This window comes from Pinus tabuliformis, chromosome 7 (genome assembly GCF_031772625.1).
Source record: "Pinus tabuliformis cultivar Carrire ecotype Pingquan chromosome 7, CPIR1, whole genome shotgun sequence".
Taxonomy (NCBI): Eukaryota; Viridiplantae; Streptophyta; class Pinopsida; order Pinales; family Pinaceae; genus Pinus; species Pinus tabuliformis.
The window spans coordinates 1,106,793,721-1,106,818,460 of NC_142293.1; the positions used below are offsets into that span (position 1 = coordinate 1,106,793,721).

Consider the following 24,740-nt stretch of genomic DNA (forward strand, 5'->3'; position numbering starts at 1 on the left):
TGTTGATCACTTATATATATATATATATGAAGTTTCGGTTGACGTTTCAGCCGATGTTTTCATTTTTGGGAGGTGACGTTTCTAAACGTACCCATTTCAGAAACTCCAAAACGTTTCGGTGTTTCGTGCAGCTTAGGAATGAATAGAACAAGTTACAAAATGCCCCCATCTTTGCAACTTATTGCACCTATAGGTATATGAGGATGTCCAAGTCAAAAGTAATCAGAAAACAATGTCCCCCAAGTTCCAACACATGCCCTGAAAGCACATTTCTATAGGCCAATAAAAGATGTGTCATAGACAACTGAAGCTTGGTCACAACTTAAGCTACTGTGATGCAATTGCGTGACCAACTCTTTATGCAATGACAAAAGTAAATTTTACCTCAAATGTCGAGAAAAGTGTGACTACCCAAGACAATATTAGGGAATCTACAAACAGATCTAATTAAAACCCTCATAAACCCAGTAGTAGATGAACAGTCTAAGTTATACGAGGATACCATATTCCTCAGGTTTGCTTCAGTAGTGAGTATTCCATCCAGAGTTTCTTCGCCACAACTTTGAATGTTATAAGTGTTGAGATTCCTCTCTCGTGTTCCCTCCATTATCATGCAGCCAGGCCCTCTCAGTACTGTAACTGGACACTCTCCAGAAGATATCATCTGCCAATACATTAGCCTTTTAACAATTATTGATGGCTCCAATGAGAAGCTTGTACCATGGTCCCCCTCGCTCATCATCTGCAGACAGCTTTAGGTCCAGCTTGGCTTGACATGACACTTGCACCTTATTTTATATCTTCTCTTAGCTAGACATTTAGCCTTTAGCTAGGCACACAATTGTTTTCTTCTTTTCCTGTTTTTTGTACTGGTGTAGAAGTCACTTTTACACTCACTTTGCACCTACACTTGATGTACGCATTTAGTCCCACTGACCTTATTTTACGTCTTCTCTTAGCTAAACATTTAATCTGCTAGGTACATAGTTCGTTATGACTTTTCCTGCTTTTAGCATTGATGTGAGTCACATCCGCACTCTCATTTTGTACTTACCCAGGATGTACTCATTTGGTCCCATTGACCGAATTTTGTGAGCATTTGTTGGACATTAATAAGATTATATTACCTTATCTCATGGATGCACAGCACTTATCCTAGCCACAAATCAAAACCAACCATACCACACTAAATTCCTTTCCAATTTGTAGTTTCCATCATAGGTATTTCGACGGGAATTGCTTTTACTCTTAGATTTTGGTGGGAGATTGCTCGTCCCCCTATTGCTATTTGTCATGTGTGTGTACATAGTGATCCTATTGATCAGATTTGGTTATTGAAAGGTGCATACAAGTTTATGGCCATTGGGAATATGCAGTTAACATAGAGGTTCATTGTGATATAATGCAAAAAGAGTATTCAATCACCTCTTCTATATCAGAATAACTTTTAAGCAGAGAATAACACACCTCAGCAACAACCTGTAACCAGAACTCAGCCATCTTCTGTGTAGTCTTGATGCCTGCCATGATTTCAGCAAGTTGAGAAACAAAGCTCCCTGGAGGAGCACCATGAACATCTCCTGCTAATTGTGCCTTTGGAGAAAGAATAGACCCATCATTACATTTTTTCTTGGAATATGTTGTATCTGCAACTCTATCTGAGAGAATTACAACATGCAATGACAAAATTACTAAGAATGTTGGATTCTAGAGAATAAACTTTTGATTTCCACATGAAGAATATGCATTCACAGAGAATTATACCTGAACCAAATAAAGACCAAAGCAACGAATGATTCCCTCCATCAATGTCAAGTTGTGCCCTCAACTTTCCATCCTTGTCTCGGAGGGATAGAACTTTCATTGCAGAAAAACTAGGCACAAAACCAGGCCAATCATTTCCTTGCAAGGGATCCCTGTTTAGCACTGCTAACTCCTTCATTAATTTAAAGCTCCGTCCTACCCTATACAGAGCATGTACATATTATACAAGTTACAACCGTAATTGTTTACAAAAAGGAAGTCATTAAGTCTACATAAAACCGAGAAGGAGAAAGAACAAAATCAAAAAGACAAGATTAGTAGTAATCCATGTAACACAAACAGAAATACAAGGTAAACAGAGAAGATACCTCTCTTTCCAAAGAATAATTTTTTTTTTCTTTACACAGTATCCATCTTCATTCAAATCATACTGGTTTATAAACTATTTTTCAATCGCTAGTCTGATATTTCCTATATAATTTATAAACTCATTTTGATTTTTCACTGTCAACAGTTGATAGATTTTATCTTTAATTATCTAAGAACTACTTCAAACATCTTTGTAAGCAGAGCCCAGACATTACTAATGTGTGTCATTTCTGCTACATTTTCAAATCCATTCTTCCCAAAGCTCATTTTGAGGTTTGCCATTTCCAGATTGAGTAGGTTCTTGGTCTGTTGATATCCATCTTGTGTCTCAAGAATCAAAACATTACTGTGACATTGAAGCATAACTGTTGAACTTTTTGTAGTAGCAAGTCTTATTTTTAGGCTTTATGGAATCAACATCATCCCCATTGCTTTAACTACATCATATGCTTTCTTTATGTTAGAAGTCATATATTCCCCATCACTAAAACCTATTGCATCTAAGTAACAAAATAGTTGCCCATTTTAGAAACTACTTTGAGTTACTGTCGGCAGAGAGGAATACTTGCTGGAGCAACCAACATGTTGTTAGAGATAATGGTCATATTTAAAACTCTGGCATATTAAGACTTAGACTAGACATAATAATAAAGTCTCACTAATAAATGATGTAATAATGAGGTATTTAATATAGTAATTAATTTGGCAGTTATTAGTTAGGTATATGGTGTGAAAATTTGGAATCCCGAATAACTACCGCAGCAACTGATTACGTTTCTCCTATTTGTTAATCACTAAAGCAAATTATTTATTGTTTCCTACAGTAAACACTGAAATGAATACACTGCAGCCTACACCATTTAAATTATAAGCGGAAATAAGAAACTGAAAAAGAAAGAGATACAACACACACACGTCTACATAGTTATTTTTGGACAAATGTCTCCGGAAAAACCCAATGCGGGAAAACCGGTGCAGCAACTGAGGGTTTTATTATTATGAAGTAGTAATTCTTAGTACAATTCGTTGGATGCCCAACTAGCTATCCTATACAAAGAGAAATTGGACAAAACAAGTAGTAAGATGCTCTCACCCTATCACTGGAAAATCCTGACCCTGATCTCGCTGGAAAGAGGCTTTGTGTCCCTTCTGCGTCAGCGTCTGCACAGAACTGCGTCAACCCGACGCAGTCTCTGTGTCACCTCTGTAGGGGACTACGTTGCTCCTCCTTCGGATCCTCTGCTACCCAGAAACTCCGATTTCTAGCCTCCTAGTCTCACACCTTGGCTCTCGGCTTCTGAAACTCAATTTCCTCAGCAGGAAATTTGATCTCCCTCTGGGCTCTACGCTGCCACTGGGTGGGCCAGCGTTAGCCTCTCTCTAGACATCATTTTGTCCTCTCTATCTTGTACTCTCTAGCCCAGGAAAAGACTCCTCACCAAATACTATCCTTGCCCCTCTCTGCAAAAGATCACTTCAAAATTCTTTCCGGCAACTGCTCTGCTTCATAAAATCGATCTTCTGATCTTCACTCGATGTGTTCTCCAAGTGCCCATCGATGTCCTTCTTATAATCTTCTAGTTGAGAACCAACGGCCCAGATTAGATTTTAATCAATGGCTTAGATCATTTGGACTCCATCTCTGTCTTCTTCTAGAAGTTTCACCCACAGTTAGATTAATACCCTTTAATTATTTTAATTTCCTAAGTTTAGACTTAGTCACCCATTAAAAATAATTAATTATTTTAATAAAACTGTCTTTGGGTATTGGAGAATGCATATGTCTAAGCCTCCCTGCAAATGTTGAGACTTAGAGCACATATGATGCTACCAGAAATCAACACTCCCTCTTAGCGAGGAATGTGCTCTAGCAATGCATTGTGTTGAAGCATCACTCTATTCTGTAACATCTCCTTTTGCGCTGCTGATGTATGACATTCTGTCTATCAACAACTGCACAAATGTTGCATCTGTACTGTTGCTGACCTTGCCACTGTCAACACTACATTCGTAATGCAACTCACTCTCAATTCTGCATCCATGTTGTTGCTAGCACTGCCACTACCAACTGCATCTGCGCTACAACTTTCTCTGACTACTGTTGCTACTGCATCAGCAACGGAAAAGCATCCCAAATTATTGAACTAGTGTTCAATATGATGCATCTCGTTGCCGGAGTCTAATTGCTGCTAGTCTCTATGTTGACACTCTGAAGCCTCTGTTTGTGCCATCTGCAATACTGCCAACGCTGCTCTGTGCTGCTCAGTCTTTGGTGCTACTAGCCTCTACAACTGTCACTCCAACACTCCTCTGCACCAACTGACACTGGTCCATCCTGCTACTACTGATCCGGGCTCCTGTAGCAAGGAATTGATCCGAGAGGCAAGCTCCTCAAGGATCCTGCCCATCTATAGATGTTTCAAACTACAGCTCTAAATCAGCCCACCTCCATCCTGGAGGTATCTCGATTGTCATGGCAAACTCCTCCTCCTCGTTCTTCGTGGCTACAACCTTCAGATTATGCTTCTCATCTTTTTCCTTCTTCCTGAGAGGACATCGTGTTGCGTAGTGACCAAATTCACCACACCTGAAGCATTTGATCTTCAAAACATCTTTCTTCTTTTTTCGTTGCTCCTGCTGTCCCTTGGATACGAGGGTTGCATTCTCTTCCTCCTCCATGGGCTTTGACCCACTGCTACTGCTTCTGTCAAGCTTACACTTGACCAAGTCTCTCCTCAGCTCCTCTTGCTTAAGAGTTTCCCACATTTCATCCCAATTTGAAAAAGTCGCCCTGCGCAGGATGCTTTGGACAAAGACTTGCCACTCCTCAAATACTGAATTTAGGGCCAATCTTACCATCTCAGAACCTTGAGGTGTTGACCCCACAGCTTCTAGCTCATCTCGGGTCTCCTGAAGCTTAGTGAGGAACGAATCAATGCGCTCCCCCTTCTACATCTGCAGAGATCTCATCTCCTGCTCTAAATACATCTTCCGCTGCTCGGGAGATGCAGATACAGCGTTGACAATGCATCCCACATCTCCTTAGCAGTCCCTCTGCCAGTGATGTGACAGACCACATGATCCTTCACTTTGTCAAGGATCATTCTCTTTGTCTTCGCTATCTCTCCCCTATATTTCTTGAGCAGATCTGGATCCGCGAGCACAACTACCACGTTGTCAACGTAGGTTTTGAGAAAATGCTCATCCAGAAGGCACGACATCCTTTCTTCTAGATCACATAGTTGGATGCACCATCCAACCAGTCCTAATCTCTCAACCCACTAGCTGCCATCCTTGCCAAACGAAAAAGTCGAATAGCCTCCTCTCTCCTTTGCACAACACTAGACCAGTCTATGCACTCCGTGCTAGAGCTTGTAGATCTACCCCTCTACGTTGCTGCTTAGCAAATGATAATTCAAACTCCTTGCTCTTCATCGTTGGGTTCTTCTGACTCTGCTCTCTTGCTTCACCTGTAGCTCTAATACCATGTGAAAATTCGGAATCCCGAATCACTACTGCAACAACTGATTATGTTTCTCCTATTTTTTAATTATTGAAGCAAATTATTTATTGTTTCCTACAGTAAACACTGAAACGAATACACTGTAGCCTACACCATTTAAATTATAAGCGGAAATAAGAAATTGAACAGGAAAGAGATACAACACACAGACATCTACACAGTTATTTTTGGACAAATGTCCCCAGAAAAACCCAATGCGGGAAAATCGGTGCAGCAGCTGAGGGTTTTATTATTATGCAGTACTAATTCTAAGTACAATTCGTTGGATGCCCAACTGGCTATCCTATATAGAGAGAAATTGGACAAAACAAGTAGTGAGATGCTCACCCTGTCACTGGAAAAATCTGACCCTAATCTCACTGGAAAGAGGCTCTGTGTCCCTTTTGCGTCAGCTTCTGAGTAGAACTGCGTCAACCCTACGCAATATCTACATCACCTCTGTTGGGGACTACGTTGCTCCTCCTTTGGATCCTCTACTGCCCAAAAACTTCGATTTCCAACCTCATGGGCTCACACCCCGACTCCCGGCTTCTAAAACTCGATTCCCTCAATAGGAAATTCGATCTCCCTCTAGGCTCTGTGCTGCCACTACATCAGCACTATGTGAGCCAGCGTCAACCTCTCTTTGGACATCGTTTTGTCCTCTCTGCCTTGTACTCTCTAGCCCAATAAAAGACTCCTCATCAAATACTATCCCTTCCCCTCTCTATAAAAGATCACTTCGAAATTATTTCCGACAGCTGCTCTACTTCAAAAAATCGATATTCTGATCTTCACTCAATGTGTTCTCCAAGTGCCCATCGATGTCCTCCTTATAATCCTCCAGTTGAGAACCAACAGCTCAGATTAGATTCTAATCAATGGCTCAGATCATTTGGACTTGATCTTCGTCTTCTTCTAGAAGTTTCACCCACAGTTAGACATCCAAAACGCAAGACCAACACCAAGACCTCCACAATGAACCAAGTCATCCCTCCTTTAGATTTCCTTCAATCAAACCAAGTCAACAAGAATTAAAGTTCATTGAACCTCTTCTAATCAGAATTTTGGATCTACAACTTCGCAGAGTTGCCTTAGCACCGTTGCAGAGTTGCCCCAGCACCTTCGCAGAAACATAATTTTGACCATGTAATTCGCAAAGTAACCCCAATAACTTCATACATGTGAACAAAGAAAACAAAAATTTGATTTTCCTTCTTTCCTTAGATTCTTCTCTCTCTTCTTGGCCTTCGCTTTACTTCTTCTCTCATGCACAGAAATCAAAGTGTATGAGTGAGTAATCAAATGAGGTCAAATTCTCTTCCGCTTATAGCCATCCACGAGGTCAGATAGGACCTCTTCAAGGTCGACTTGAATTGGTAAGGCCGACTTGGTCTTATGGGACAAAATGACTCTTTGTAATGTTCCTAATTACAAAAAATGTGATATGCAAAGCGAAACAATACATGCAGCACAAAATTTTAAAGCATTCCATGAACGCCCATGTAGACTCCAAAAATGATAACCAGCTGAGCCATTTTATTAAGTAATTGGAGCAATAGTACAATAGTGTGGAAGTAGTGCATCTAGGTTTGCCTCAATGGCATGCTTGACAAGACCGAAGTGATAAAATAGCAAGCCCAAATGATAGAATATGTGGCTCCAATGATGCCCTGAGCTGCCCCAGAAAACTACACTATTTACTAGAAAGATGTTGCTAGAAACCCCACTTCGGGTGCTTAGATAATTCCATAAAATTAGCCCCAAGCTCCTCACAAATAACCCACCAAAACTCATAAAGGGTTTGGTCTGGCTTTGACCACCAAAATTCGACACCAAATACCATGTCCTCCTCCAACATCTGAGAAATACGGCCTGCTTGCAAAACCCCAGAAAATTCCTCCAATCATTCCCAAAATTCTCCTTATTTCTCTTGGTAAAACCCAGCTCCAAAACTCGTCCCACAAACTCCCATGTGTGCCAAGTGAGTAGCTTCTGCGCTGGCCATGGAAGCACCAAATTGTGCTACCTTCAATTGGAAATCTCCTGCTCCAAAACTCCTCCAATAAGTTGATCTCTCCCTCAAGCTCCTATTCTAATTTTTTCCAGGAAATTGCTAACCGGAAGTCAACTGAAATGACCCAAGTGTATCCCCTTTTGCGTCCTCCTGAAATACGCACTATCTGAGTGAGTGGCTAAGTGTTTAGCTCTGAATCCCTCCAAACTACTCTCCAAATTGGTATAAATTGACCTCCCTAGGGTGGCACTTGAAGTCCCTCGAACAAAGGGTGGTCCCTCTGTTTGGAAAACTCGGTGTTGAACAATAAAGTGACCCAACTAAGCAGCTCGAGCAACAAGAGTAAATTCAATTAGCAAAAGACCCAAAATGAGGTTGAGCTTCTCCTATTTATAATTTGTGAGTTCCTTTTTCCCACATGGGCCCCTCCAACAAGCTCTTCAACCTCCTTTCCTTGGCTATTTGAATTCCTTCCTTGGCAAGTGTGTTTTCCTATATGTGTGTGACCCCACGCTCCACTAGCAAGATATTTCAGCCTCCCTTTCTCCTAAGTCTTTCTCACAAAAATTTGTGGGTCCCATTGTCACCAAAAATGCTAAAACTGTGGAAATAAACTTGAGACAAATTAATTTAGGAAGGGACATTACAATCCTCCCCTCCCAAATATTGCTTGTCCCCAACCAACTTCAGTGTTAGATGCTCAAGTACGTGTTCACCTTCCCAGGTGGCATCCTCATCTGGTAAGCTTCTCCAATGTACTAAGTAATCCCGATAATTCTTCTCCTCAACTTGCTCTCCCTAGTCTCCAAAATGGCTTCCAGTTCCAGAACCAAATGCCCCTCATTATCAAGTGGAGGCAACTTCGTCGCTGTTGTCACCTGCTTCCCCAACACCTTCTTGAGGTATGAGACATGAAAGACGTTGTGAATCTTGCTCCCTGGTGGAATCTACAGCTCATACGCCAACTCCCCAACTCTCCTAGTCACCCTATACGGCTAATAGAAACGTGGTTATAGCTTCTTGGTCCCCTTCTGCTTCAATGTAGACTAGCGATATAGTTGTAGCCGCAGAAATACCAAGTCCCCCTCCTCAAACTGCCTTGTAATCATGTGCCTATCCACATACATCTTCTGCTGATTTTGGGCTATCAATAAGTTATCCTTGAGAGCCTTGACGATATCTTGGCTCTCTTGGATCCAATCTTTGGCCTTTAGGGCCCGACTATCTCCAAAAACAATGTCAACAAAAGACAAAGCATCATAACCGTACAAGGCACGTAAAGGTGACATACCAATGTACATGTGATGGGTGGTGTTGTAGTAGTACTCGCCCAAATGTAACCACCGAATCCATGCTCTTTGTTGCCCGGTCACAGTTCTGAAGATAGCCCCCCAACCATTTGTTTACCCTCTGAGTTTGACCGTCAGTCTGCGGGTGGTAACTAGTGTTGGGTGTAAGTCAATGCCCACTAATCTAAAAATCTCCTGCCATAATGCCCCCATGAACCGACTGTCTCTGTCACTGACTATGGTCTTAAGGAGTCCATGCAAGCAAAAAACCTCCCTAAAGAACAACTCGGCGACCTGTGATGTTGAATACCGTGTCGGAATGGCGATGAAGTGAGCATATTTGGTCAATCGATCCACCACGACATCAATACAATCTTTGCCCTGCACGTAGGGAGCCCTATGATAAAATCCATGGAGATACTCTCCCATTTCCTCTTGGGGATGGGAAGTGGCTGCAACAACCCAGCTGGATGGGTCAACTCCCCCTTATTCCTCTGGCAAGCCTCACACTCCTACACATATCTCAACAAGTCCCCCTTGAGGCCTTTGCTAATTTTTGGTAGCATCAAATGTGCTCTAGCCATGAAAATTGGTGGAGAGGCTAAAGCACATGAGATCTCCAAGACTCAGAAAATGTTTTGGGAAATTCTATCCGAATGAAGAGTTATTAAAATAATTAATATTTTTAATGGGTTCCTAAGTCTAAGCTTAGGAAAACAAAAATATTAATGGGTATTAATAAAGATAAGGGCGAGAGGCTTCTAAGAGACGAAGAGACGAAGATCAAATCTGTTTTAATCTAAGCCGTTGATTAGAGACTTAATCTCGGTCGTTGATTCATCAACAGGAAAAGTGTAAGAGAAGATTTGAGGATCATTTGGAGAAACACCGACAGATACTAAGTATCTCTAGGAAAATCGATTCTCGAGTAAAGGAGATCGATTTCAAAGGGACAGTTGCAGGGTGGAGGAAGACGAGGGCATCAGCAGCAGGCAGTGACTGAGGAGGAGGTGACGCAGGGGCAGTGGGAAACAGCGCAAAGAGAGACGCAGGCTGACGCAAAGGGGCGCAAAGCCACTCAGAGCCACGCAGTGACGCAAAAGTGACGCATGAGTGCGAGCAGGGTCTCTAAAGTGTCAAAAAGCCTCAAAAGGAAAGTCTCAGGTGTTTTCTTTCAGTATCTCTATAAAATCATTCCTTGTAAAAGAAATTGCTGTTGAAGATTAATAAAGCCCTCATCTGCTACACTGGTTTTCCAGCATTGGGTTTTTCCTAGGACAATTGTCCAAAAACAACTGTGTTGATATGATTGGTTCTTGTGCATGTATTTTTGTATGGGTAATTGTGTGATAACTGCAGTAGAATTTATTTTAATATTTGTTGAAGGGATTTCGTAAATAACTTATTGTGAATAATAAGTAGGTGAAATAAATCAGTTGCTGCAGTAGAATTTCAGTTTAGAAATTTTCACATGGTATCAGAGCAGAGATCCGGCAACAGGAGAGGAAAATCAACTATGGGTCAAGAGCATGATGCAGAGGCATCCACTCAAGGGGACTCGCGCAGATTTCCAGAAGAATGCACAAGGGACATGAATTACAATTATTCTATGTTAGCTTCCAGATTGGAAGAAGAAGTCGCTTGCTTAGCAAGCTCTGCCTCCTCTGAGGTTTGGTATATAGACAGTGGAGCTTCCTGGCATATGACAGGAATCTGAGAATTTTTTTTAGATTATCGAGAAGAAAGAATGAATTTTCAAACGGTCGAGGGAAATAAGGCAAAGTGTACTCCAGTAGGAAGAGGTACTGTGGTCTTTCAAACCGAAGCAGGAGAGCGGCTTCGAGCAACCAATGTGCTGCATGTGCCAGGATTGGGGATGAACTTACTCTCCGTATCTCAACTTCAAAACAAGGGCTATGACATTTTATTCATTAAGGAGAAAGTATATCTCAAACACCCGAGTTGGAAAAAGAAGACCCATATTGGAATCAGAAGTAACAGGTTGTACAAGTTGCAACTAGAATCACCAATGGCACTAATAGGGAGTAATGGAGACAAAGATTTGAATGAACTATGGAACAGGAGGATGGGACACTTACACCATGGGGCTCTAAGAATTCTCAGGAAAACAGTATCAAGAGTTCCAGAACTAAGTACTGAACGAGATGATGTATGCAGAGAATGCGCTCTGGGCAAGTATGCCAAAACAGTGTTTTCCAGAAGTAACAATAGGGCTAAGAGTGTGCTAGGATTCATACACTCAGATATCTGCAGACCGATGTCCACAAAATCTCTTAATGGTGCTGAATACTTCGCCACCTTCATCGATGACCATTCCAGAAAGACTTGGATCTACTTTCTGAAAACCAAGGATGAGGTTTTTGGTCGATTCAAAGGGTTCAAGGCTCTAGTGGAAAATCTAACAGGAAAGAAGATAAAAGTGTTGCGCTCAGACAATGGTGGAGAGTATGTTGACAAGGACTTCACTGATTTTTGTGCTAACGAAGGCATCAAAAGGGAGTGGACAACTCCCTACAATTCGGAATAGAATGGGGTAGCAGAAAGGAAAAACAGGGCTATTGTGGAAGCAGCTAGAGCAATGTTGTATGATCAAGATATGCCTAAATTTCTGTGGGCAGAAGCATGCAGCACGACAATTTATGTCCAGAACGGGACTCCACACAGGGCATTGGACAAAATCACTCCGAAGAAGGTCTTCACAGGGAAGACACCTGAAATCCGTCATTTCAGGATATTTGGGAGTTTAGAGTATTGTCGTATACTCAAAGAAACGAGAAAGAAATTAGATCAAACTGCTGAGAAAGGTTATCTTCTGGGATATAGAGGGAATGCTAAGGCATATAGAGTCTACCTTCCAGGGAGTAGGAAGGAAGTAGTTTGGCGGGATGTAAAGTTCATGGAGGACAGAGCTTTCAGAAATCCCGAGAAATGCCTTCGAAGGAGCAATCGAAAGACGAGCCGTTGGTCAAACCACTTCAACCAACAGAAACTAGTACTAGAAATTCTTTTGAAGATAAAGCTTCAAAACAAGAGGAATCTCAAGAAGAGGACGAACTGATAGATGTGCCTACTACCAGTGAAAGAACGAGCAGGGAACTCCAACAGATTCTACGGGATGCAAAGGACTTCATTGGTGCACCCAGGACTAATAAAAGGGAGCGAAGACAGCCAGACAGATATCAAGCCTTGGTAGCTCATGTTGGGGAACCTTCTAGTTTTCAGGAGGTCGTTCAGCGTCAAGTATGGGTAGATGTTGTGGTCGAGGGATACAGCTCTATAATGGTCAATGATGTTTGGGAAGTGGTACCTAGGCCTCAGGACAGATCAGTGGTAGATTCGAGATGGATCTACAAGGTCAAATATGTTGCAGACAGAAGTGTGGAGAAATACAAAGCTAGGTTTGTGGCTAAGGGGTATGTTCAGAAGGAAGGGATAGACTACGAAGAAACCTTCACCCCAGTAGCCAGGTATACTTTTATTAGAACCATCATATCTCTTGCAGCACAGATGGGGTAGGAGATTCATCAGATGGATGTCAAGACGACATTCTTGAACAAGGTAATAGAAGAAGAAGTATACATTGAACAACCAGAATGTTTTGAGACACATGACAAGAAATCTCATGTATGCAGATTAAAGAAAGTCTTGTATGGGCTTAAACAGTGGCCTAAAGCATGGTACGATCGAATTGATGGCAACTTGAGAAGATGGGGTTCGTCAAGAGTGACACAGACCCTAATCTCTACTATCTTGTCATAGAGAATGAGCCTCTAATCCTAGTGTTATATGTGGATGATCTCTTCCTGACAGGATCATCCAGGCTCATCAAAGATTGCAAGAAGAACCTAGCCACAAAATTCGACATGAAGGATTTGGAACAGATGCATTATTTCCTGGGGTTGGAAGTTTGGCAGCAGAAGGATGAGATCTTCCTTGGACAAGGGAGATATTCTACAAAGATCTTGAAGAGATTTAGGATGCAAGATTGTAGACCTATGGCTACTCAAATGATCACCAACTGGAAGAAGATTGATGCATTAGAAGATAAAGACGTTGATCCCACCTTGTACAAGTAACTTATAGGCTCCCCGATATATCTGGTCAATACTAGGCCAGACATTTGTTACGCTGTCAACACCCTCAATCAGTTCATGGTGGAACCTAAGAGGGCGCACTGGGCAGCATCCAAACATGTTCTCAGGTATATACAAGGAACGGTCAAGCATGGACTAATGTACACCACAAGCAATGACATCAGGTTGAGTGGGTTCACTAACGTAGATTGGCTTGGAAGTTCAGTAGATCGGAAAAGTACAACTGGGTACTATTTCAACAATGGATCGGGAATGACCCCCTGGTGGAGTAGGAAACAGAAATCCGTGGCTTTGAGCTCAGCTGAAGCAGAATATATGGCAGCTAGCATAGCTTCGTGCGAATCCATATGGCTTAGGACATTGCTAGTTAATCTATTCAGGAAAAGGATAGAAGTGACCAGGATCATGTGTGATAATCAGAGTTGCATCAAGCTCTCTGAGAATCCAGTATTTCATGATTAGTCGAAGCACATTGATATCAGGTGTCACTTTGTCAGAGACTATGTCCAACGAGTAGTACAGTTGAGGTACAATCCTACAGGAGAACAGGTGGCAGACATCCTCACCAAGGCTCTAGGAAGAACAAAGTTTGTTTATTTCAGGGAGAAGATGGGGATGGTAAATAATCCATTTCAGTAGCACAAATGGATAAGTGTCAGGAGTTGCAGTGCAACAGTGGCAGTGCTATGGGCAGCATGTTGAAAGGGAGCTGCAGTACAGATGCAGCAGTGGCAATGGTAGCGCCGTGGGCAGCAGTACAGGAAGCAGTAGTGCAGGGATGTGAGGCAGCACGCCAAGCATCAGCACGGGTAACGATGCGGTCAATCAGTGTGATGTTTCTATAGTGAAGCATTGCTAGAGCACATTCCTCGGTAAGAGGGAGTGCTCATTTTTGGTAGCATCGGATGTGCTCTACCCTTGAAATTTGGAGGAGAGGCTAAGGCGCATGAGATCTCCACGACCCAGAAATCGTTTTCAGAAAGTCCACCCTCATGAGGAGTTATTAAAATAATTAATATTTTTAACGGGTTCCTAAGTCTAAACTTAGGAAAATAAAAATATTAATGGGTATTAATAAAGATAAGGGTGAGAAGCTTTTAAGAGACAAAAATCAAGTCTGTTTTAATCTTAGCTGTTGATTAGAGACTTAATCGCGGTCGTTGATTCATCAACAGGAAAAGTATAAGAGAGGACTTAAGGATCATTTGGAGAAACACCGGCAGATACTCAGTATCTCTAGGAAAATCGATTCTCAAGTAAAGGAGATTGATTTCAGAGGGAGAGTTGCAGGGTGGAGGAAGAGGAGGGCATCAGCAGCAAGTAGTGACTGAGCAGGAGGTGATACGGGGACAGTGGGAGACAACGCAGAGAGAGACGTTGTCCAAAGGAGAGACGCAGGCTGACGCAGAGGGACGCAGAGCCACTCAGAGCCACGCAGAGTGACGCAGAAGTGACGCAGGAGTGGGAGCAGGGTCTCCAAAGTGTCAGAAAGTCTCAAAGGGAAAGTCTCAAGTGTTTTCTTTCAGTTTCTCTATAAAATCATTCCTTGTAAAAGCAATTGCTGTTAAAGATTAATAAAGCCCTCATTTGTTGCACCAGTTTTCCCGCATTGGGTTTTTCCGGGGACAATTGTCCAAAAACAACCATGTTGGCATGATCTGTTCTTGTGCATGTATTTTTCTCTGGGCAATTGTGTGATAACTGCAGTAGAATTTATTTTAATATTTGCTGAAGGGATTTCGTGAATAACACTTTCTATGTGAATCACTCTCTAATCGTCATATATGTCTTCCGGAACGCCTAGTGCCCTAATAGTGGAGAGTCATGAGTTGCATGGAGAATCCTCTCCTTCAACTGTGAACCCGACACGAAAAATATGCGCCCCTTGTAGTATATGACGTCATCCATTACCCTATAACACTCTTTAGTGTGAATTCCCTCCAGAATCTCACATGCCCACCTATCCTTGGATACTCCACCAACAACTGTGCCTTCCAATCATGGAAAATGCTCATTAGTGAAAGTGTCGCGAGGCTCCTGGATAATGCATCTGCTACCACATTGGCTTGACCTTGACATATTCAATATCAAAGTCATAAGCCTGCACCTTGCTGACCCACCTCTGTTGCCTATCACTGAGGCCCCGCTGCCCCATAAAAGAACGAAGACTATTGTGATCATTCTTCACCCGAAATTTGTTTCCCACCAAATATTGCCAGAATTTGGCCAATGTATGCATGATGGCCAACACCTCCTTATCGTAAATAGAATATGACCTCTCGTGCGGAAGGAGCTTCTGGCTCTCAAAAGCGATGGGGTGTCCATCCTGAGATAATACTGCGCCACCCCCTCACCTAATGCATCGCACTCCAAGGTGAACAATTGAGTGAAATCCAGGAATGCCAAAACTGGGCAACTACTCATCACCTCCTTGAGCGATCAAATGTCGACTGTGCTCTGTCCGTCCATGCAAAAGCCCCCTTCTTTGTCAGATCTATGAGGAGAGCAGCCAACTGTGAGCAGCCCTTTACGAAATTCCTATAGTAGGTGCATATGCCTATAAATCCCCTCAACTCGGTCACATTCCAGGGCTCTGGCCAATCACGGATGGCCCTGATCCTTTCCTCATGCACTCTCACTCCATTTGCGCCAATGATGTGTGCCAAGTAGAGCATCTCTGTCAATCCAAACTCACACTTGGACAACTTGGCGTAAAACTATTGCTCCTCTAAGATGCGCAATACCATCTCCAAGTGTTGCAAATTCTCCTTACACGTCTGGCTGTAAATCAAAATATCATCGAAGAACAACATTACAGACTTCCACAACGGCGCACGAAATACATGATTCATGCACGATTGAAAATTGGCAAGTGTGTTGATCAACCCAAAGGGCATGACCAAAAACTCAAAATGCCCATAGTGGCAACTAAAAGTCATCTTGGGGATGTCCTAATCCTTCACCCTCATCTGGCAGTACCCCGAGCGCAAATCTATCTTAGAGAAGTACTTGGCTCCTCTAAGCTCATCCATCAACTCATCAGTGCGCAAGATGGGGTAGCAGTGCTCAAAGTCTTCTTGTTGAGCACCCTATAATCAATGCACAAGTGCAAAGTCCCATCCTTCTTCTTCACCAGAACAACTGATGAAGCGAAGGGACTAGAACTCAGCCTAATGTGCCCCAACGCCAACAACTCCTCAATGGCACGCTCAATCTCGTCCTTGTAGGCCTTGGGATGCCTATAAGGAGTGGTGATAACTGCTTGCACCCAAGTTCCAACTCAATCGTGTGCTCAAATCCCCTGTTAGGTGGCTACCCTGGTGGTATCTCCCCAAACACTATCGAGAACCTATCCAAGATGGCATGTATGTCTAGGTGTGGTGGCTTGCGCTATCCCCCAACCTCTGAAATCCTTAGCACCACTGCCTATGATATGTCCCCATGCCTCAAGTCAGCATCCATCCTATATGTTGAAACTGTCTGTGGAGGGTATGAATGCATGCCCCGAAGAACCACCACCTTGCCATCCAGCCCGATGAACTCCATCTCCAATTTCCTCCAATCAGTCGTTACCCGGCCAAGGGAGTAAAGCCACTGGACACCCATCACCACATTGGTGTCTAGCACATCCACAACAAAGAAATGATCTATCATCGAGTAGTTCCCCATAGTCACTATCAAAGCAGAGACATATCGGGTGCACTGCCTAGTCCTGTCCCCTGGTACCAGAACTAAGAGAACCCCTCAAACTCCTCTGTAGTGATATCCTGTCTCTGAACCATCCAGACATTAATGAAATTATGGGTTTACCCAATGTCTACCAGAAGTGAGACACATTGTCCCTGCATTGTGCTTCGGATCCTCAAGGTCAAAAATTTGGGAATTCCACGCAACGAAGTGAGGACTCCCCTAGTGGTGTGAAAGGTGCTCCCCTAGGTGGTGGTGGTGGTGGTGGTCCCCTCTATGCTTGACCCTCGTTGTCTCCCCCTCCAAACTCCAACTCCACATCGTCCTCCTGGTCACTATCTGCGAAGACCTTGATGTACTGGGCCTTGCCCGCTGCGCATCGGTGGCGAGGTGCCCATGGCTCCCGACAAGTAAAACATAGTTTCCTCCTCTGTAGGTCTCTCCTGGTCTCCTCATCTAACTGCCCACACCCTTTGGCTAGTCGCTATGGTGGGGGCCTGGGTAGGGAGTTCATGATGGAATGGGTGCTCTAGTCTTGAGGATTTCCCCTTGCAAATCCCTGGCACAAGTCACAGCCTCCTACAAGGTAGAGGGTCTGTGAGATTTCACCAGTCCCCGCAAAGGCTGTTGTAACCCTCTATAAATGTATACTCTCCTGGCATCGAACAAGTCTGGCACCATAACTAAAACCCTCAAAAACTCTAATATGTAATGCTCGGGGTGGCCAGTCTGTCTGAGTTGGGTCAACTCCCTGAAGTGAGCCTCCATGTCACTCCTATCAAAACGCTCTACCACTCTCCGTGTGGAGTCCTCATAAGAGGTCACGCAAGCATGCCCTAGTGTGGACAAGCCAATAAACCACCAATTGTGTGCTTCCCATAAGTATCCTACTTCTCCACCCAAGCTCGAGTTGTGCACTTGGTAGAGCCATCATATGTGGGGAAGGACATCCTCCCAATAATACATTGCAACTTTGAGCTCTGTGTGCTTGGTCCCCACTTGTACCTACCCTTCTCATTCTGTTTGAACTGGCAATAATTTCTAAATGACAAGGTTGCTTTGAAATCTCCCCCCATGGATTGCCACTCCCTGAAGAAATCTCCCATGGGCATCTGGTCATCCGGCCCTCCTTGCTCACTAGGTGTTGATGGTAGAAAAGTAGGTAGCGTGGTTCAAGTTTGCCGATTGAAAGTTGGTTGGTGAGTCACTGGTGAAGGGTGGTCGTACTGTTGTGACGCCCCTAAAGTCTCTCCAAATAGGAACTCATGATGAATGCTCTTGTCCCTATTCTGTTGTTTGATCTCCTCCAACATCTCCTTCTGCTCCTTAGCTAAATCATTTAGGGCCTTCAAGAGGCTATCAAATGCTACTTCCTCCTTATGCTTTGGCTCCCCCATATTTGCTACTACTACTACCTGCCCACATGCCTCCATATCAGGTGTAATCTCCAACTCCATTTCCCTGCTCGGTACCTCTATCTCTGGTAAGTCACGTTCTGCCTATACTCCTCGTTCATAGGAAAGTACCCCCACAGCTGAGCCAAGATCGGAGCTCTGATACCACTGTAATGTTCCTAATTAGGAAAAACAATGATATGCAAAGCAAAACAACACATGCAACACAAAATTTCAAAACATTCAGTGAACACCCATGTAAACTCTAGAAATGACAACTAGTTGAACCATTTTATTAAGTAATTGGAGCAATAGTATAATAGTGTGGAAGGAGTGCACCTGGGCTTGCCTCAATGGCAAGCTTGGCAAGACCCAGGTGATAAAATAGAAATCCCATATGATAGAATATGTTGTTCCAATGATGCCTTGCGCTGCCCTAGAAAACGGCACTGTCTGTTGGAAAGCCGTTGCTGAAAACCCCACTTCTAGTGCTCAGAAAATTCTATAAAATTAGCCCAAATCTCCTCACAAATAACCCACCCAAACCCAGAAAGGGTTTGATCTAGTTCTGACCCTCGAAATTCGGCCCCAAATACCACGTCCTCCTCCAATAGCTGGGAAATGTTGTCTGCCTACAAAACCCCAAAAAAGTCCTCCAATCACTCCCAAAACGTTGATTCACACTACCCCAAAATTCTCCTTATTTCTCCTGGCAAAACCCGGCTCCAAAACGCATCCCAAAAACTCCCACGTGTGCCCAGTGAGCAACTTCTGCGTTGGACCTAGATGCACCAAATCGTGTTGCTTTCAATCAGCAATCTCCTACTCCAAAATTCCTCCAATAGGTTGATCTCTCCCTAAAGCTCCTATGCCGAATTTCTCCTGGAAATTGCTACCCGGAAGAAAACTGAAATGACCCAAGCGTATCCCCTTCTGCGTCCTCCTGGAATACGCACTAGTTGAGTGAGTGGCTCAGTGTCTAGCTCTGAATCCCTCCAAACGCCTCTCCAAATTGGTACAAATTGACCTCCCTAGGGTGGCTCTTGAAGTCCCCTGAAGAAAGGGTGATCTCTCCGCTTGGAAAACTCGTTGTTGAACAGCAAAGTGACATGGCTAAGCAGCTAGAGCAACAAGAGTAAGTTCAATTGGCAAAAGACCCAAAATGAGGCTGAGCTTCTCCTATTTATAATTTGTGAGTTCCTTTTTCCCACGTGGGCCCCTCCAACAATCTATTTGACCTCCTTTTCTTGGCTATTTGAATTCCTTCCTGGGCAAGTGTGTTTTCCTCTATGCGTGTGACCCCTGCGCTCCACTAGCGAGATATTTCGGCCTCCCTTTTCTCCCAAGTCTTTCTCCCAAAAATTCATGGGTCCCATGGTCACCAAAAATGCCAAAATTGTCGAAATAAATTTGAGACAAATTAATTTAGGAAGGGACATTACACTCTTTTTGACTCAAAATATATTTTTTTTGTTACAAATTGTCCAAATGAGACTTTGACACGTGACAAATTTTGTTCTTGACTTAATAAATCCTAGAAGCATGAAGAACATGTTTTGACTAGAAAATAATAATAATAAAATATATTTTCTTTCTTTTTTCTTTTTCAAGGAATACATATTGATACAAGTACAAAGATAATTATGAAGACCGAACCTAGTTACATTTTCAACACTCCCTCTTAACTAGGGAGGTATTCATAATTACACAACGGGATACAAGGATACTCAAATTGAAATATTCTCATAAGAAGAGTTTGGATTGATAAGCATCATCAAGCATCATCATCATAACCAACATTGTCAATTACAAAATAGCAAGGCCTTGACTAACAAGCTCTAACTCTCCACTAGATTAGAGCACAATGCTAGGAGGCATACATTTGGACACCACCACCACTGCCTCTCAAGGCACATACCCCATCCAGATGTTCACCAAGTATGTCCTTATAGGACTAATCTTATCTTGGATTCCTAATTCTCAAAGAATATCGGCCCTCAAGACTAATATTGGATGCCCTACCCCATCCTCAAAGAGTATCGGTCCTCAAGACTACTTTTATCTTGGATTCCATTCTTCAAGAAGTATTGGTCCTAGATGCTTATCCAACCCTCCATTCTCCTTACCAGTGCCTTCACTAGACTTATGGCTGTTAGTCCTGGCCTAGTGCATGACACATGGAGAATACGATGTCCCTCATCACTCCCTCTCAAACAAGGAGGAAATATCACAAGTCCAAGCTTGTCTCTCAAATATTCAAGCTTCTCATTTGGAAGAGACTTCATCAATATGTCAGCTACCTGTTTATCTGTGGAGATGTATTGTAGCTTCATGACCCCATCTTGTACCAAACTTCTAATATCGTGGTACTTATTATTGATATGCTTTGTCCTAGCACGAAAAACTAAGTCCTCTGTCAACCTTATGCAACTCTGGTTGTCACAATGTATAATGATAGGGTCCAAAGGTCCTTCAAAGAAATCTGAAAGCAACTTTTCGAGCCAAACAACTTCTCTACCAACTTCACTGGCTGTTATATATTCGGCTTCGACACTACTCAATGCAACTAAGTCTTGTGCCCTGCTCATCCATGAGATCATGGAAGATCCCAAACTAAAACATCCACTAGTAGTGCGCTTTCCATCTGCATCACTGTCTCTCCAATCTGAATATGTTTAGCCCAATAACTGCATCTCATTACAAACATGTCTCAAACAGTGATGTATAGTCCCACAAATATATCTCAAAATATGTTTAGTTGTTATCCAATGATCATGCCTGGGCTCCATCTGGAATTGACTAAGAATGTTTACTACAAAACATATGTCTGGTTGGGTATTCACGAGGTACATCATCGAGCCAATCAATTGTCGGTAGGATGTGGGATCAACAAGGCTCAAATCTAAATTCCTTTCTTCAAATTAGTGATCACTAGAATTCTCATCGGTTTACTGTCCATCATACCAAACCTTTGCAATATCTTGATCACATATTTCCCTTAACCAAGATAGATACCACCATCTGCCATACTTTCAGTCCCAAGTAGTAATGCATTAGTCCAGGGTCCTTAAAATCAAATTCAGTTGCAAGTTACTTTTTGCATTCTCGAATACAACGCTCCACACCAATTATTAGTAGGTCATCCACATATAGTAATATGATCACAGGTTCATTCTTAACCAGCTTGATGTAGAGATTAGGATCTACAGAACTTTTGAGAAAACCAAATCTTAGTAGATATGCATCCATCCTAGCACACCATGCTCTAGTGCTTGCTTGAAGCGATATAGAGCCTTCTTTAACCTACAAACATGTGTTTCCTTATCATGAACTTCGAATCCCTAGGGCTTCTCTATGTAAACTTCTTCATCAATTGTCCCATTGAGAAAGGTTATTTTTACGTCCATTTGATGGATGTTCCATCCCATAGTACCAACAATAGAAATGAGTGATCTAATGGTCGTACATCTAGCTGTTGGAGCAAAAGTTTCTTCATAATCAATTCCCTCTTGTTGAGAGAATCCTTTTGCCACACAACCTTCCTTTATATTTGCAAATACTTCCAAAAACTGCATGCTTGATCTTGTACACCCATTTGGAAGTCACAATTGAATTGCCTTTAGGTCTGGAAACAATTTCCCAAACATCATTCTTCATTATTGACTGGTATTCTTCTTGCATTGCATTCTTCCATTCTTCATGTTCGGTTGCCTTCTCATAAGTGGTAGGTTCCGCTTCAATAAGTTTAGTCATGTAAGTTGCACAACTTGAATATCTCTTAGGCTTCTTGCTTTCTCTTAATGTTCCATTAGTTGTTGCATGTCCTTCAGCTTCCTGTAGAGTTGACCTTAACCAAGTTGGCCTTTTTTGAATTTTTGGGATCACGACTTGTTGCATGAGTTCACTTTGTCCTTCAATTTCTTCATGATTAATTGTAGGTTCTGGAGCCTTGAAACTTCTTCATATGCAAAGATATGTTCTTCTTCCTCATCAGAATCAATAGGAATGTCCTTGGACTTCTTATATGCAATATTTTCGTCAAAACTGACATTTCTGCTTACTTCAATATTGTAATGTTCCAAATGGAAAAATACAGTAGATAACAGAAGCAAAGAACTAGCTACAGCTATAAAATTCAAGCATGCACAACCATACACAAATAAACACTGAAATGTGGGCAAAAACTCTGAGCCATTGTATTAATATAATAAATTATGAGTACAATAATTGTGATAAGAGAAACTTGGGCTTGCTACAACAAGCAAGGCCAAAGCCAGGTGTCAAATCAATGGCTCCAAGTGCCGGAAAAGCTCCCAGAAGAAATTGTCCCCTGTCTAGTGTAAACTATTGTTGAACATGGAAACAACCCTATATCACACCCCTCAAAAGTGCCCAAAAAATCTGCAATTTTAGCTGGAGTCTCCCCACATAAAACCCAAAAAGGTTTGGGCAAATTTTACCAACCACCTAGGACCCAAAATTTAAGCTCACTCCTCCCAACTAGCTGCCAAACAACTACAGAAAATTTATGGTGTTTGGTGCACCGAAACTCCTCCAAAAATTCTGCAAAATTAGGAGCAGGCTCCTTGATGCTAGCAAAACCCAGAAATGTTTTGGGTTGATTCTGACCTCCCGGAATTACCCAACTTTGTGCTACGCCCTCATTCGCTAGTTCTGCATCACCTTCAAGCCACTGCTACAGTTTTGGTCTCAACTCCTCCCATAAGGCTGTAAGTCTTCCTACAAAACTCTTCCAGAAGATGAAAGTGAATTACTCCTCAATCCTTGCACCACCCAGCAAGCAAACCCCACGAATTTCTACCCAAGAAAACACTGCGCAGACCCTAGAAATGTCGAAATTGGTTCTCACTGGATCAGCAATCTCTAGCCCTGAAACTCCCCACTAAGTCCGGTACAAAATCAAGGAATTTACTCCTAATTTCTCCCACTAAAATTCCCCTTGTAGACCCCACAACCAAGCAAAACAAGCTCTAGCTTTGCATCCTCTTGGAGGTTCGAACTGACTGAATTATGGTTGGAAATGACCCACAAACTCTTGCAATCTCCTCTCCAATAAGCTCTGAAATTCTCTCCTAGGGTGGCACTCTAAATCCACTGAAGAGAGAACTAAGATCTTTGCCTGGAAATCTCCTTGTGCTAAGCAGCACTGGTAGTCTTGGCTAAGCAGCTCAAGAGTACTCTAAATCAGAAATTCAATTTGTCAAAAAAAACCCAAAATGGTGCCTCTTCTTTCTATTTATCTTTGTTGCCCCCTCTCTCTCCTTATGGGCTCCACCAATTCAACCTCCTTCTCTCCCTTCTTCTCCCTAGCTCGATTTTCCAAAGGGGTTCGAATTCCCCCTTTGAGTGGCCCCCACATCCCCACTATCAATTCAATTTTCTTTTTCTCTAATGTTGGTGGCCTCCATTTCTCCAAAAATTATGTGGGGATTCCATCAACCCACTTTTCCTAAGTTTTACATGCCAAAACATTCCCAACGCTAAATTGCAAAACTGTAAATTCTTCTTAACAAAATTAATTTAATTGGGGACATTACAATCCCCCCCCCCACTAAAAATTTCTTGTCCTCAAGCAATGCCTAAACAAGCACCCTCTCGATCAGCTAACCCAAACAATCACTACACACAATACCGGAGTCCCAAATGTACCACTATGTCACCCTGAATCTGTGCACCATCCTATCATAAATGAATCCCTCGATATCAAGGTCCCATGCTAATCTCAAAAAGATGCCATGATGCCAACGTTGCACTACTTTGATTACAACTGACTGCCCATCATCTGCATGCCATATCCTCCTCTTCTGGAACCCGATGGTGAAAGACTAATAAAGACCCAATACATTATGCCCAAGCATCTCCATGATGCCAAAGTCTACTCATCCAAAGCTAACCCCGAACGTGTGCACCAACAGGGAAAGTTTGCCTCACCATACGATGAAGGCATCCACGAACCCCACGTGTCAACCCAAGAGTGAACTAGATCACTCTCTGCCATGACTTTGCTCATCACAAGACAGAGTGATCTATCAACCAACTGAACCCTTGGATCCCATAGCCAGACCTGCGGCAGGATAGCTTTGACAACTGTTGGAATCCATCTATGCCTCGTCTCTAGTCCCTGCATGAAACCAATATATAGGCTCCATATATCATGAACTAATCTGATGCATGATAAATTGTCATGTACCTGCCACTGCATAGTACTGATGACAACTAGAAACCACATGTGCCAAATAGCTACCCCTTGAATGCAACCAATAAATGGGTATTTGATACTTGCAATCGATTGAGTGTATGTGGATCCATCCTGCTCCTGCCAACCATCACCACTGAGTTTGCCATCTACACCCTCCGTAATGTGCCAATACAATGTCTGAAGTTCGGATACCCACTGGAAAATTGCCTCAACTGCACAAGGTATCCCCTACTCATGCAAGATCCCAACAAGCCCTAGTGAAGTAGAGGCACATGTCTCGCCCATGATCAACTCCCCAAGTGTGGGCCCAAAGATAAATTGTATACCACCCTTGCAGAAGATCACCTCATCTCCTAGTCTGTGGCTACCGACTTGAGTACCAA

The 24,740-nt window shown here is 42.7% G+C and overlaps 1 protein-coding gene across 7 annotated transcripts in view; it reads right to left on the reverse strand.

Moving 5' to 3' along the window:
- The window catches only part of LOC149251416 (Rab3 GTPase-activating protein catalytic subunit), a 361,557-nt gene that overhangs the window by 110,101 nt on the left and 226,716 nt on the right, over positions 1-24,740 (reverse strand). For 6 of the 7 annotated variants that reach the window (XM_089459430.1, XM_089459426.1, XM_089459425.1 and 3 more), the window contains 2 exons: positions 1,765-1,964; positions 1,468-1,658 (listed from right to left, as the gene is read on the reverse strand). In XM_089459430.1, the coding sequence (XP_089315556.1) occupies positions 1,468-1,658; positions 1,765-1,964 (391 nt within the window). The remainder of the gene's footprint in view (positions 1-1,467; positions 1,659-1,764; positions 1,965-24,740) is intronic. The other variant, XM_089459427.1, reaches the window with a different exon arrangement.